General features: G+C 48.3%; 6 protein-coding genes across 6 annotated transcripts; 4 read left to right on the forward strand and 2 right to left on the reverse strand.

Annotated features, from left to right (window-relative positions):
- Positions 1–1,174: 1,174 nt before the first annotated feature.
- Aspvir_001750 (putative hybrid PKS-NRPS biosynthetic cluster) lies at positions 1,175–2,489 on the forward strand (the record flags this gene model as incomplete). The annotated part of the gene is made up of 3 exons (XM_043273358.1): positions 1,175–1,181; positions 1,205–1,307; positions 1,340–2,489. 3 exons carry the CDS (start codon positions 1,175–1,177, stop codon positions 2,487–2,489), a joined length of 1,260 nt encoding a protein of 419 aa, XP_043129293.1.
- A 974-nt stretch (positions 2,490–3,463) lies between these two features.
- Positions 3,464–3,979, forward strand: Aspvir_001751 (uncharacterized protein; the record flags this gene model as incomplete). The annotated part of the gene is made up of 1 exon (XM_043273359.1): positions 3,464–3,979. One exon carries the CDS (start codon positions 3,464–3,466, stop codon positions 3,977–3,979), a length of 516 nt encoding a protein of 171 aa, XP_043129294.1.
- Positions 3,980–5,350: 1,371 nt separating this feature from the next.
- On the forward strand, positions 5,351–5,853 carry Aspvir_001752 (uncharacterized protein; the record flags this gene model as incomplete). Its single annotated transcript, XM_043273360.1, has 2 exons — positions 5,351–5,447; positions 5,501–5,853. The coding sequence occupies 2 exons, from the start codon at positions 5,351–5,353 to the stop codon at positions 5,851–5,853; spliced, it is 450 nt and encodes a 149-aa protein (XP_043129295.1).
- A 985-nt stretch (positions 5,854–6,838) lies between these two features.
- Aspvir_001753 (putative secreted peptide) lies at positions 6,839–7,210 on the reverse strand (the record flags this gene model as incomplete). The annotated part of the gene is made up of 1 exon (XM_043273361.1): positions 6,839–7,210. The coding sequence occupies one exon, from the start codon at positions 7,208–7,210 to the stop codon at positions 6,839–6,841; it is 372 nt and encodes a 123-aa protein (XP_043129296.1).
- Positions 7,211–9,682: 2,472 nt separating this feature from the next.
- On the reverse strand, positions 9,683–9,937 carry Aspvir_001754 (uncharacterized protein; the record flags this gene model as incomplete). Its single annotated transcript, XM_043273362.1, has 1 exon — positions 9,683–9,937. One exon carries the CDS (start codon positions 9,935–9,937, stop codon positions 9,683–9,685), a length of 255 nt encoding a protein of 84 aa, XP_043129297.1.
- Positions 9,938–10,990: 1,053 nt separating this feature from the next.
- Positions 10,991–12,565, forward strand: Aspvir_001755 (uncharacterized protein; the record flags this gene model as incomplete). Its single annotated transcript, XM_043273363.1, has 1 exon — positions 10,991–12,565. One exon carries the CDS (start codon positions 10,991–10,993, stop codon positions 12,563–12,565), a length of 1,575 nt encoding a protein of 524 aa, XP_043129298.1.
- Positions 12,566–15,137: the final 2,572 nt, after the last annotated feature.

Genomic DNA, 15,137 nt, shown 5'->3' on the forward strand with positions numbered 1-15,137 from the left:
TAAGGGAGCTTGTCCCCTTCTCTCTGAGTAAATTGAGGTGTTCCTATCAATTCCCCTGAGAATTTTCTACATTAGATAAAGTAGCATCTGGCTTCTCAGTTAATATATAAGCCAGACAGATTATTACTTTACAGAAGAACTCAATCTTTGTCCTTCTATTTGATCTATAAATAATATTATAAATAGCCCTTACAGTTTCCTTACCAAGTTTCAAAATCTTCTCGTCAGTCATGTGAGATATGCAATATAATGCAATGAAATAAAACATACCAATAAACAAACATCAGTTTTATGGCACTGCAAGGCCAGGCGAACTCTGCTTTAACTATTAACTGAACGCAAAGGCTCCGGCTCAGTAGTTATTAGTGGCAAGACCATCACTATCCCAACTATCTCTTCTAAGACAACCATAACAATTAGTGGGACCCTAATGGTTATTATTCCTGGTAGTAACACAATCCCAGTGCGTATAATAATCACCATAATAATCACATCTGGACCTGGGCCTATTCCAGGAAGCTGGATTTCTACATTAACAGCACCATCCATAGCATCCACTAGTGGCCCCAGTTTAACATCCAGCGCCAGCAGCAGCGGAGTGGCACTGTTATAACAATCACAAAGGTGGTGATTGAGACTAAGACACTAACCACCACATACACTGCAAGACTAGGCGTGGTAGGATTGGCAACCATCTGGTGACTAGGGTACCGCAACATCATAGTCAGTGACTACGACCTGGACTTCTACAGTGTCAGAGACGTGTGATATCTGCCAAGCAAAATTCTCAACAGAGTAACAGGGCTGCTTCACCGCGGCCAAAGACATGGTCAGATGTTCTACAGTAGAGTTTGATCATGGGCAGAGTGCTCTCGTCGCGTTTGTCCTGAGAGCCGGGACCCCATGCTGCCGGCCTCTTGCAGCCTTGTAGCGACAGCTTCGGCGCTGATGCCCTGCAAGCAGAGACCCGTCTTGAGAACAGAAGGCCGAGCTACATAATTCCTACCATCTTCTACCGCTCTCACAGATGCCATACGGTGCTAGCGGCAAACCAGATCGTCGACAACTACGGAAGATGGCGGCTACTCTGTCGCAGCAAGACCTTCAGGCCTATGGCGCAGTTCGGATGGGAGTGAAAAGCGAGTGACGACCGAACCGGAACGCATTCTGCGAGATGTATGGTCTGAGATACTCCAGCTCCCAGCGTCGAGCATTGGAGCTGAAGACTCTTTCTTCCGGTTCGGCGGTGACTCAATCATGGCCATGAAGCGGCACCTTTGGCAAGAGAGCATGGACTACGTATTACGGTGGCTGACATTTTGGATAAACCGAAGCTCAGGGATCTCGCTGCGGTGGGAATCCAGCATCCAGATACTGTGGCTGGCGGCCCTGACCACCTTGTTCCCCCCTTCGCCTTGTCCCCAATTCAAGATCCTGCCCGGTACTTTGAGTGTGTTCGAGCACTGGGTCTGGTATCATCCCAGGCAGAGCTGATGGACCTTTTCCCATGCACGGTGGTGCAGTCGTTCTTCTTGGTCCGTCAAACGACACACCACTACTCGTTCTCCCTCACGGGGACGGTCGATGTTGATCGTCCCCGGGAGGCCTGCCGGGCTGCCCTCAGGAAGCACACGATCCTGCGGACGCTCTTCACGATGCACGACGGTCAGCTCACTCAGGTTGTCCTTCGTGTTATGGAGTTCCCTTTCCACCATGTCGCTGACCTTCCCAACGTCGCTGAGTTCCAGCAGTCGTTGTGGCAGGCGGATGCCACCGGAAACAAGGTGTTACCTAGCCTACCAATGCAGTTTGTCCTGCTGTCCAGTCATGATAAGCGATATCCCCACCAGCGCGGTGACGACCCTTTGGGAGAACCAGGATGTCTCGCCGCCCCCGGAGCCGCCTGCAGGAATCACAATGGCGACATTGATCAAAGCGGCGTGGGCTCACGTCCTCTGGCAGAAGACCGGTCACCTCGATGTCACTTTCACCCAAACAGTGAACGGCGCAGTCTGCCCCTGGCCCAGGCCGACAAGGTTCTGGGGCCCTGCATCAATTTTATTCCAGTGCGGGTGACAATTGAGCCATCCTCCTTGACCGTCCGCGACTTGCTCCAGCGCATCCAGGAGCAGCACACCCGCAGTATGCGCCACGATTTTGTCGAGTTTGGCGATATCGTCCGCAATGCCACCTCCTGGCCTGCGACGACGGAAATGCAATCGATTGTTCAGCATCAAAACTTTGATAGTGACTATAAGCTACCTTTGCGTGGCATGGAGTCGACCTTCTCGCTCACGCACAATTTCACAGCGCTGTCAGAGCTTTTCATGTTTACCTATCCATTGAAGGAACGACTGCTTATGCAGGTCTACGTCTCCACTGCGGTCATGCCCCAGCCGCAAGCTGCTGGCTTACTGGCGACATTGTGCACCACCATTGAGAGGTTTGCCCGATTTCCAGATCGATACCTTGGGGATGTGCTTTCTTAGACACAATCTGCAAATTAGCCATCGTGTTTCCTTCTATTCGTCATCTTCTAGGTATATACCTTTATCAATCAGAACAGTATGCTTTATTCATGCTTCGTTTCTCCCAGCAATTCCGCAGTCTGGAACATCCTATTGATGTAGGAGACCAGTGGCTCATCGCAATGCACTACTCCAGTCTAAAACTAGGATAGGGTAAAAGATAAAGTAACGGAGTGTAATAGTAAGGTAGTATACGAGATACAGAAGCCAAACAGTGGTTCTTATTGGATGCGGACCTACAGGTACAGAGCTATGGCGCCGCTAAGAAGAATATAAACAAATCTACGGCGGACTGAATGTACAAAGCGGCCAAAATAAATTTTTACAATGATTACCTTCCGCCACACTACTACCAAAACTACCACACGCACCTCTGGTAGAACTGAGAGACAGATGCGTCGTAGAAGCATTCCACCGATTGTTGTGGATGGTTGTCTCTCCAAGGATAACGATGATGTCGGGCCACTATTAGCTTTTTAGGCATAAGAGGATGCCTTCTGTTCCTGAAAAAACCTTGAGATTCCCAATATTTCTCCGGCATGACCAATCCTGCCGATTCCCTCATCCTATAGGTCAATGAAACGTGCAATCTCCCGCCTTTCATTGGACCACAGAAGCAGTTGGATTTTAGTGGTAACGATAGCGTGGGAAAACCGCGGTTTAGCTCTGGCGGCGCGGGATCTAGACTGCACAGCTCTGGAAAAGGCACACTCTATTGGAGAATGAGGCTGAAACGGGGTGGATAAACTTCGGAAAAGGGGCAACCCAGAGATGATGGATCATAGGGTCCAGCTCCTTCCCCATAAATAAATAAAGCAGAGCATCTCTCCGCTGTGCTGTTGTGTTCGACAAGTTCCTGTGTCTCTACCGTCGTTCATTCCATCCATCCATCCGTTCGCTCGCTATCTATCTATCTATCTATCTATACTGCCACCATGCAATTCAAGGCGCTCGCTACCCTCCTCTTCGCCGCTCTGGCAGTGGCCAATCCCGCCCCTCAGGACGGCGGTGATCTGACCGATCTGCTCGGCTCCATTCCCAGCTCCGTCCTCGCCGAGCTGATGACCGCTATTCCACCCTCTGTCATTGCGGCTTTTGCCAATCCTACCTCGGCTGCCAGCATCGTCAACGAGATCGAGCAAGGACACATACCTGCCTGGTACACCAGCCTGCCCGACGACGTCAAGGCCTGGGCTTCTTCCGCTGCCATGAAGGAGATCGCCGGTCTTAGTGCTACCCCCACCCCCACTGGTAGCTCTGCTGCTACGGCTACCGGTTATACTACCACTGCCGCCGTCACTTCTTCCTCCACCAAGACCACTACCTCGAGCTCTGCCGGTGCTTCCTCGACCTCGGCCTTGACCTCGTCTCACAACGCTGCTGCCACCGGCGCTGTGGCCATCAGCTTTGCCGGTGCTGCTGGTGTGCTTGCTGTCGCCCTTGCCCTGTAAGGAGGATGAGAGGTCCAAATGACAATCTTTCTGTGGTGTACGATTCCTGCCACTCTTTGAATCGTACACGATATGGCTCCCTATGTACCTTTGTGGTCTTTGTCCTGTTTTGATAGGCAATGTAGAATTATTTTATAATACCTTCAAGACTAGCTTAATACGAGCATTTCAGCGAAGATCCTGTGTCTATCCAGACAATGCTACGAATGCCGAGGCAGATGTCCCAACCAAATAACAGTAATGGGTTCTTCTGGACGCGTGTACCTCTCTTGCGATATATTCGCATGTATCCAGCTATGCTCTTAGTTGCCGGTCGCTCTACATGGCATTTTAAAGCGAACAAAGTACACCTCTGCAAATCATACAGCGATGAAGCAGTTTTTATATCCTGCGGAAGTCTCCACCAAGGATTAATGGTTCGGCTACGTTCTCCGAGGCTCGAGGGTTTTCGCCTGTTGATCGCCTGTTGATCAGATTCTAGACCCTGGATGATCTCCAAGACGCCCACTATCGAAGCCAAAGGCGTGAACGCAGTTCTAAACTGCATAAGGAAAATGCCGTGTCCTGTTGTTTCATGTTGTAACACGGTGCCAGGGCCAGAGTTATAGTCGGATTTTCCAAGCAATCCCCTAGTTTCGGAGACACAATCGTCGCCCGAAGCAAGGGTTCCGATATCTGAGGGGGCAATAAATTGAGGCTTTAATATACATGAAGCTGATATGACGCTGCCAAAGCGCCATCGAAGGAGACCAGAGGGTGGACGGCGCGGCCTCGGAGAATCTTTTGCTATGTTTCATTTTCAAAGTATTTGAAAAAGGTTCTGCTCCAGAAACTTGCATGATAGGATTCGAGCAAAAATATTGTTCTGGTGTGCAGTCATACGGAATGGCCGGTCCTACTGAAAGGTATGAATTTGGCTTATTCTGACTTATACTATGACGACAGTAAAGTCAAACAGCTTCCAATTCAGTCTGATACATATGTCAATGTAAGCCGATGTTTTAAATCATTGATGTGCAACTGACCTCTCAACATGGTCCACCATATTGGCCAGCAGTCGAGGGACGCCTCCCATGACTTACCTCTTGCGCCAATAAAATAGATCAAGGGCTTGCTAAAATGTAATCTTATTGGTCTTATCATGTCAGAATTCCTTTAGCTACTGTGATGACAAACCCATCTCGTATTGAGTTTAGAACCTCAAAAACGTTCATGCGTTGGCAGAGTCGGAGATCGGTCTCTCGCGCTCCGTCCGAGCGCGCCGCAACAAGGAATATATATAATTCAAGTCATCCACACGGGCTTACTTGTTGGATCTCATCACCAATGCTCCCAAACACTTTCATCCGCAGCATACGGCTCTCTCGCAACATGTCTTCATCCGCTCAGTCGATGCCAGTAGTCGCCTGCGGCAGGAAAACCGCGGTCGGAAAACCAATCTCCCAGTTCCTGCTGCCTGAATATGAAGGTTCTTGATCTGGTTTCCCAAGTAGAGAGAGGCCTGGTGTTAATGCTCTTCAGTCATTCACTTCATGCTGTCATATGAGGCCGCAGAGGCTGAGCTCCCGCATCTGCTTGCAGGCCGTGATCCCCGGTCTCAGAACCCCAACGATGTTGGAACCCACGATTACAGTCGGCCTCCTCGCGCAGTGATCTTCGGCCGTGGCTTTGAACCGGAGCAGGTCGAAGAGCTTAAGAAGAAGTTCGCGGGCATTGCTAAAGAACCCGTGGCTTGGGTGAGGGGGAACCCGGCGGATGTGCCTGTCGGGGGCCCTGGGCCTGATTATGCTCAGAAGGTTGGGGTGGATATGAAGAAGGTGCTCGATAAATGGAGGGATGCGGGTGGCAAAGATGAGGAGATTTTGGTGTACTAGTTGCTTTGTCCGGGGAGATTATCTAGTGCTTTACTGTCTGCCAGTTTGAATCTGCGCGAACACAAATTCAACGCTGATATCAAGGATGTTTGTAAGTGGTCTTCGACTTCGCTAGTTGGTTCCCTGAGTCTTTGATCGTTTGGTAGCCGATGTGCGTCTTCTGGTCGAGGCATAGAATGAGAATAGGAGGTTGAGCATCGAAGTGTTTACGCCAAAATCCATACATCAACGCCGATGCTTTTCCGTGACAGTGGGGAAGTACCATCGCTGTTCGCTTCCCCTTCGCTAGTTCAAATGAGCAATTCCACCTCCCGGAGTAATCGTATGATTCCTGAATTATATCTGTAGATATCCGGTGGAAGGATGTACAAGCAACACAAGTGTATAAAATACTGACCACGAATACCGAGAGGATAAGCAATAAAGATCCAGATTTTAAGATAGGGCGGCGGCATAGACCGTCTTCGCCTGAGTGATTGCCTTGATCTTAAACTTGAGGGTGAGGTATAGCAAAACAGTCCCTCCGCCAGCTATACGGTATAGAAGGCATGGTTCCAATATAAATCTCGACAAGCCGTTATCTCTTCACTTCCAGGCGGACCTAAGCAGCACTCTAAGAGAAAAACCAATCTAGCCACATGAACTACAGCAGTCATTGCTCCTCGTGACTACCGGCCAATATCCTTATGTAGAACCAATCTCAGTTATTGTCGCTCATAGTAACATCTAGAACCGGATTGCGAGGCCTTATGAGGCCCCGAAAACACCGGGATACCCGTAAGGATACCGCAAGAAGACTGAAGTACAGGGAATGATATCAACAGGAAAGAGGAAATCCTCCGAGTCACAAATGACACACAACTTTCCATTTCGAAGTGGCTTCCAGTCGGTCTCTGCCCTCAACGATATCCCGAAGCGCTGGGAGACACGTTTCACAGGATTGGGGCATTCATTTCTGCTGACTGCGGTTAGACCGCTGATAGGTCTAGTTGCTTTTTCCGTTCTTGTAGGTGCCGTGATGCTTGGCCTTCTTGCACCAACCGAGATGCTTGCCGTTGTCGCCCTCGTGCTCGATGTCGCAGTCGGGCAGGGAGGTAGGAGTGGCCGAAGGACTGACAGTGGAGGAGGCCATGTGGGTGGATGAAGCCGCAAAAGAGGAAGAAGCCGCCGGGGTGGAAGAAGGAGTGGGGGTAGAGGCAGCAGGGGCGGCCAGGGCAGAGCCGATGAAGGCGAGAGCAATAATGCTAAACTTCATGTTGACGACCGGGTAGATATGGCTGGTACTAAAGAGAAAGAATGTGTCGGCAAGAATGATATTGGGCAGGTTTGCACTGGGAGAATGGTACTGTAGGGGCATTTATATCGGCCTGGGATAGAGCCTTGATGGAGCTGCCGTCATTCTATCCACTTGCACTCGAACCATAAAATCCAAAGACCTCAAGCCTTGATAATGACCCACGTGTGTCACAAGATGATTGTCATTTAGGCCTATCAGAGATTGAGCTTGAAGGGGAGGTGGAGGACGGTGGAAAGGCTGGCCGATCCAATTCGCAAGTATCAGATTGTACCGTTTTTGAGCCTGCTTTCTTTGTGATTATTGGCGGAGGCCAGCAGCATATAGAAAGTAGGTTGATTGGAATAACGATCTGCAACAAAGGCGAAAGTCCAGACCTTACCAGGGGTGATCCAATTGGGATCAAAACTTGCCTCGATTGATGATCTTTCTTCATGTCCACACTCCACTATCCACGGCACTGAGCAACAGTACCAAATTACCACCCGCATGCTTGCGTGTCCTAGAGGCAGCCACTCCCGTACCCAGTTGCCGATCCCTGACATTGATCGTTGCTTAATGCTGGGGAGCGTACCTGGCAATATCACAAAGGGTCCCTGGTTGATCCAATTAGAGTTATGTGCCAGATCCACCATCAGCAGTCGTCATCATCTCAGCGTGGATCATTTTCTGCCAAACATTCTCCAATAATGGAGTCCTGGCGTTCCAACGTGCCGATGACCAACAGTGTGGGTCAACCATGGATAGCCGACTTATCATTATGAAATTCGGTGCAAGTGGCGATCGCTATCTCAGTAGTATTGGTAAGTGAGAACACTTGAACAGCAGCCATCATTAGCAGCCCTTTTGTTCACTGTTAAATCTCATGCTTTAAATAGTAAATAGTTATCAGGTTTAGGCGCTCTGTTTTTGATCTAGATAAGATGTTTTAGGAGCAATCCAAGAGTGCAGTATGCTGAGTTTAAGTTATTCATTCTATGGGCAGAATTTACGTTCCTTCCTTTATATTTTATGTGTAGATGTTCTCTTAAATCAGTGAATGCGAACCATAAGCTACCAAAGAGCGCACCATGCTTATACTCATTATTACCTATAATATTAAGTTGTTATTGCAAGCAACAGTCATCAAGAGTTCAAGTTATATTGACCCATATTTCTCAGAAAACACTTTGGTAATATATTACAAGGAAGGAGAACCAGTGGATTACTAGATGTTCTCAAGAATAGCACATAAAAGGCAGGGTAACCGTGAACTTCTATAACCTAAATAGTTCCTTTTAATGCAGAGTAACACTACTTAAGGTATTTGCATCCCATATAATGGTAGTAGTACTGTAGTAGTAGCCTAATAGAAGATAAGCCTCCAAACTACTGTCCAAACTCGGCGCTATAAATCCTCTGCTTCCTTTTCGCCATTCCATGAACCGGACATTGTCATTCCACTGTAAATTAAAGACCACTGAGACTGTCATGTACTAAACTATACTGAATAAAGATTCAAAAGACAAAGTCATCAGGGCTAGACATACATTCCCTTGATATAGCTCTCTTAGCTGAACTTCTCCAGAAGATTTTTATCCGATTCTGCCGCCATTTCTATGTGTTTGTAGGTTACTAGATTTCCACTCACAGTGGCAGGAGTGTGCACAATAGAAGTCAGTTCTTGATCTGGTGGATAATAAGTAGAGCCAATGGGGACAGACCTCTCACCTATTCAGAGACAAGTTGTCTAGCTCTTCTAACCCATCATCCTTAAGTTCTTAAAAACAGCAGACCCCTGAGTTATGCACGCTTTAGATAATTAGGTCTTCCAGATTTCTCTGCAGAACTTCCTTATCAGACCTTATACTTGATTGTCAGATATCAGACGAGCGTCACTTTTCGGAGCGGCACAGCCTCGAAATGATCGTGGCAATAAGCTTGCCACGCCTATTTTGTGACCGCAATATACTGGAGTCAATCTCCCAACATTATATTCAGCGAAGCCGTTTCAGATGTTCATGGTCCGAAAATGTGGGGCGATTTTGGGCTTTTCTTGCCTCCAACCCCGAAGCTAGTAACGGACCGGGACCTTGAGCTGGTTGAGGAAGGTACAATGCTCGAGAATGTCACACCTAAAGAATAGGTATGAACCCGTGCGAGGAAAATGAGATCACATCGCAAGCAAACCTCCTTGCATCTTTCTAACACTGGCTACTTGCAGACGGGCCGCTAAAGCAAGAATGTGACATTACTCGTCGTCTCAGGGTGTTTGATTGCTATGAAGCTCCAAAGAAACACCAGAAAGACAGAAACCAAGGAAAGCAAGACCAAAAAAAAGCCATGGAAATAAAATGAAAACCAGCAAGCTTGACGGCATCACAATAGGGGATGTTCAACAGGATAGAAGCGACTATGAAACACGTCTGATCCGCACTCGCCCGCATATTGGCTAAAGTGCCATCTTCAAAGGGCCAACAAAGAAGAAAAGAAATTGAGGATGCAAATCATAGCCCTCTAATTGTCCAGTTTCACCGTTCATACAGGAGCAGCGCTTCAAGAAGAGCTGTTCCTGTATGAATTGGCTATGTTCTCAGTGACATGCTTCCTCCTGTTGAGTGATTCTTCGCCGGCATTGTGCATGCTGTTCTCCTCTTTCGGATTGGGGAATCTGAGCTCTGTCGGTCCAAAAGTCTTTCCCCGTCTTTTTGCAGAGTCCTCCCCTTGTTCCTTGAGGGCATCTGCAGTGGAGGCTGGAATGTTCAACTGATAAGCTGTCTGGTCACGGGCAGCCTGCTTGGAATCCGACATGCTGGTATGGCTGTGATTGTCACCCGGATCTGGAGAGTGTGAGGGTGGAACATTTAGGGGCGAGGATATAAACATACCTTCAAGAGCAAACAAGGTGCAACGAGACTTGTCAATGATTGATGCGATGCCTGCTAAGCAAAAATTCCGATCTAGATAATGGTAGGCTGTTTGTATCCCGCTTTGAGAGAAGACATAGTTGCGCATGATCAACGTAGTATTTATAACTTGCCTCCCTCGTGTGTCAGGAAACGCTGCAGTCATCGTCGAGGCTGGAATGAAAAGGCGGCCAGTGAGGCAAGCGATACGTAGAGCGCGCGGCAATCATAAACACAGAAAAGCGAGAGCCTGGAGCCATTCAGGCCACAAAGATATGGCAATGTTGAGACCTCCAATGACACTGCCACAAACTCGACCCTCACAGCCAGAGCTAAACCTGGCCTGGGCGGCTCGCACGCTTGTTTTGGGAAGGCCAGTCTAGGCTTGTTGGGGGATTTGGCACAGACATGAAGGGTGCAAGCGCGTAATGGCTGGATAATAGTCCCTGAAGATCGAGAGTTAGAAGAATCTCTAACAGGGTGCCTGTGCCTTATCACCCATATGAAACGTAAGTTGTTGAGAATGGTTCAGTGAGAGTGGTTCCATGTAACCGAGCTTATGTTCTTCGCCCCTGGAATCTCGGGCCATCACAAGGGATAAAAGGGTTGCGAGTGGATGATGGTTATCTACATGAGCGCTAAAAGACTCGACGCCTGACGTGGTTGGTTGAGCGTAAACTGGGAAGAGTGGCTGACATGTCAATCAGTACCTTTGACATAACCTAGTATCTGCCAACTGCTGAGGGCCTTGCGAACCTCATTGGGCGAGGAAAGAGTCATGTGATAGCGCCCCCATAAGGACCCGCATCCCCTGTTTATTCCAGTGTTCCCTCTTAGGCTCTTAAATATAAATACATGAAGTAGGCCTTGCCATAAAAAGCAACTTAGACATTCCTTTATTTCAACTGAAATCTTTCAAATTTCTTGCACATTATTCAGTCCCGCTTATGATGCAAATATGCAAGCACAAATGTGCCCTGACGATTTGGCCTGGGAGCAAGCCGAGGAAACATCTGACAACTGGCTAGCTCAATTTCTTGAGCTGGACATCTTGAGACCGATCGCGGACTTCATCCTGAATCACAACAGGGGCAATGCGACCGAGTTTGCCATACTTAAAAAAGGCTCTTATAACATCTCTTTACGGATGAAATACCGGAAAGGTGCCACCATTATACGTTTCTCGCAGCCCGGTGCCGTTCTTTTCCCTGAGGAGAAAGTCATGAATGAGATTGCTGTGATGCGATTTCTCGCTGATCAGACGTCAATACCCATTCCATTTATTCTCCACTCAGGTACAAAGGAGGAGAGCCCCCTCGAACTGAGTCCATTTATTATGATGGATTATATCGAACACGAATCGAAAATGTACGACGCTCTCAACACTCCAGGATGCCCAAAAGAGGAGCGTGGAATTCTGGACCCAAACATCGACGACGACAAGCTTGAGATGCTATATAGCCAGCTCGCGGGTATTCTGCTTCAGCTTTTGACTCCCTCGTTGCCTCGAATAGGATCTCTCAGCCAAATCGATGACTTCACTTGGGAAGTAACACGCCGGCCTTTGTCAATGAATATGAATGAACTTGTACGACTGGGAGGTTTGCCGCGATCAAAACTTCCGGATATAGATACTACATATAATACAGCCTCTTCATATTTTGAAGCCCTTGCGGACCTCAACATTGAGCACCTGGTACATCAGAGGAATGATGCTGTGGAGTCCGCAGATGACTGTCGGCGAAAGTTTGTGGCGCGACAGCTTTTCCGTAAGCTCGCCAGGGATAAGCAACTCACCAATCCATCGGTCGAGAAAGGGCCTTTCAAAATATGGTGTGATGATTTACGGCCAGCTAATGTACTACTTAATGAGAATATGCAAATTGTTGGAGTGGTGGATTGGGAGTTTACATACGCAGCACCCGCTGAATTTTCTTACGCGCCGCCTTGGTGGCTGCTTATTGAGAAGCCTGAGTTCTGGTCAAAGGGCATTGAGGACTGGACAAGAGTATTTGATCATCGTTTGAAGACCTTTCTCAAGGTGATGAAGGCTTGTGAAGACACAGCGATCCAGCAGGGTCGGTTGAAAGAAGACCAGCGGCTCTCCGGTCCTATGCAACAGAGCTGGGAGAGTGGAGATTTCTGGATCATGTATGCAGTGTCGCACAGCTTTGCCTTTGATGCAATATACTGGCAGAAGATTGACCCACGGTTTTTTGGGCCCACTGAGAGCCCCGAGGAAGCGTGGAAAGATAGACTCGTTCTGCTGGATGAGAAGACAAAAGATGAGATGGAACAACTGGTGGCTCGGAAGCTGGAAGAGATGAAAATCAGGATTTTGGCGTGGGATCCGGATGAGTATACTGTGGCTTTTCGCCAGCAATTGAATAGACGGAGAGAAGAAGCTAAGGAGGAGAAAGCGAAAGCGGATGAAGCCGACAAGATGGAGAACAGCGGAGTGAAGGGGGACAAGGCCACTTCGGGGACCAATACCATAGGCGATAAGCTGGCCACCACGCATTTGTCTGGCTAGTTGCGATCGCAGTCAGAATCGAGTTCGAGTGGGGAGAAGGTCCTTGCCAAATAATTTAATCCTGGTAGTTAAATAGCGCGAAAGGAAGATAAGACCATCACAGGAATGAGTGCAGTATCTTGGATGTGATGTAGACTATGTTATACTGTGTGTATACCTCTTATTCTACTGGTCGACGACTTCCCTTAAACCCTCCGTATCCGGGTCCTTCTTGAGGGATTGCGATTGCCTGGCACCTTTTCGGTTGGAATACTACCTTAAGTACACTTGGGGCGGTCCTTTACTACTACCCGGAAATTGCTACGCAAACTGATCCGATGCCAAGTTCTTTTTCCCCCCCTTCAGCTCTTCCAGCTGCTTTTCTTCCTCGGCAAAAGAAAAACACGGAGCTCCTTTCGAAGGTTGCTCTGCTGCCTCTGTGCGATCGGGCGTTGCAGCAGTAGCCAACTGTATAAGCCTAGAACATTTTGGTGTCTAGTCAATTCTCATTCTACAAACTGCACGGCCATATGCCAGCTCATTCACTGTCCAGTCTTGAATTTTGTACTGCAATAGACCTGAATAGACCCTTTGGGTTCTCCCGGGAAATTTGACTGTGAAGCGCTTTATCACCCCCGACCACGATAGATTCTGTTCCCTCCTGAAGTCTACTAGAAGGCCTACTTCCTCCGGTGACCGCGGGCATGCCTTTCTAGGATTAACCGAAGATACACTAGTACAAACTACGGGGAATATAAGATATCCGCGTAGTTTGGCTATAGCCCCTTTGGTTACAGACAAACTCAGCGCTTCCTCCTAATAATGGATGCTTTTCCCTGGAAATTGCGCAGATGCAGAATCGTCCCGACATTTATTATGCGCACCTTGCAAGTCTCGAAAGTGATCGCTTGCCCTCAAGCCTTGGACCGTCCCGGTTGTTGTCCGACTGTGGAAGAGTGTGACAGCGACGGCCTCGTTTGATTGACTTTGACGCCCCGAAAAGATCATCAACAAGACGGCGAACAAAAGTAGACTGCCCATAAATGTATCGTTGCCGAACCGCAAAACCTTTCTGGCAGTAACTATGATGCTATCCTCGCTGGTGATGGGCTTTGCCGGGGCTTCTGAGGATACAAAATGACCCTGCGATGTGGGCCTGTCGTCTACATAATGTTGTCCATGGCGAAACTCGCCACTTGCGTCTAACACATAGTCATCCGTTTGATGTTCGTTTAGGTAGTTATCGCTGGGAGACTCTGGGGAACTAGGTGCATATTGTGGTCGTTCGCCGGGCTGGTAGCTCTGGTCTTGCTCCCGCTGCCATCGTTCATAGTCAGTTTCGGGTCGCTGGCGCCTCCACATTTGTCGGTTAGGATCCGTTGTGAGGGTGTATCTGGCAAGAAGAGGATTTGACAGCAGACAGAAGTAGAACAAGCCTAGTGGGAAAAGGCTGTCAGACGTCGAGATGATTCAAGCTTCTCAGAGCATGGGGAACTGCGGTTGATAATAGATTGCGACAATGATCGGTTGCTCTTCGATGATTGTTTCCCACTGCTTTGCGGCATGTGCGGGATTTATCCTTCCAATCAGTGATTAGCTAGTATGTCATCGATTTATTCCATAGTCGATAGCATCGGCCAGTCTCAGCAACTCAGCATGTGCTTTCTCTTACTTGGGAGCAGCTAAAAGGGTACTGGAGCACCCCAACCGGCGGTGATCCAATGAAATAGCCGGTGTTCTTTGGACCCTTGCGAGTAGTGGCTCCTGCGATGGAACCAACAGCAGGGGTATGTGTTTTGTGATGCGACCTGGTGGTAATGGTTTGGATTAAGGTCAAGCTCGGTTCAATCCATGGACGAAGATTTTAGAGCTATCAACATCAAGTATCTACAAGTGAACTCAACACGGCCCTAGATTCGTGATATCTGTGACAAGGGTAAAGGTGATAATCTCTAAGGGTTGTATGATGCATCCGTACTGTATGTCCTATTATTTTTGGACTTGGTGCAGCCGTCGACATTTCCGCCGAGCAGCGTCTAATGCAGCTATCGGCTGGTTGGCGAATGTCGACTCATTCTTCGTGCGCAACGCGCAGGGTTTGCAATGAAAACAGCATTACTCCATATGGTCAAGCAGCGGTGCCTCATTTACAAGTTAAAATAAGACTAGAGAAAGAGGGCATGCGAAGTGATTTGTCTTTAACAGATAAGATTTTTCTTATATGTGTCATGTTACTCATATACTACTACTGCTGCTGGTACCATTACTATCCACAGCTCCATGATATCCGTTAATCGATAGACAATCTCCTTGCAAACCATGAATTCTTTACCAGCAAAGCTCCTTCACATGCACTACTCCAGGCGCTTAGGAGTTCGTCCTGAACAGTCTGTGGTAGTCATTGGCATTTTAGCCGCCGAGATCCTCGATGGTCACCACCCCGCGAGACCGGTTGAGCGGATTTGGCCTGGTTTTAAGATGGTGAAACTGCATGAGCTCTCTTCTCAGTATTGGGTAGTTCTTGTAAGCGCTTCGTTCCCAAGGAAAAATGGAGACTGTGATGCATCCTTACCCTGTTCTTTAACTGCTTTAT

Source organism: Aspergillus viridinutans, assembly GCF_018404265.1.
Source record: "Aspergillus viridinutans IFM 47045 DNA, scaffold_10, whole genome shotgun sequence".
Taxonomy (NCBI): domain Eukaryota; kingdom Fungi; phylum Ascomycota; class Eurotiomycetes; order Eurotiales; family Aspergillaceae; genus Aspergillus; species Aspergillus viridinutans.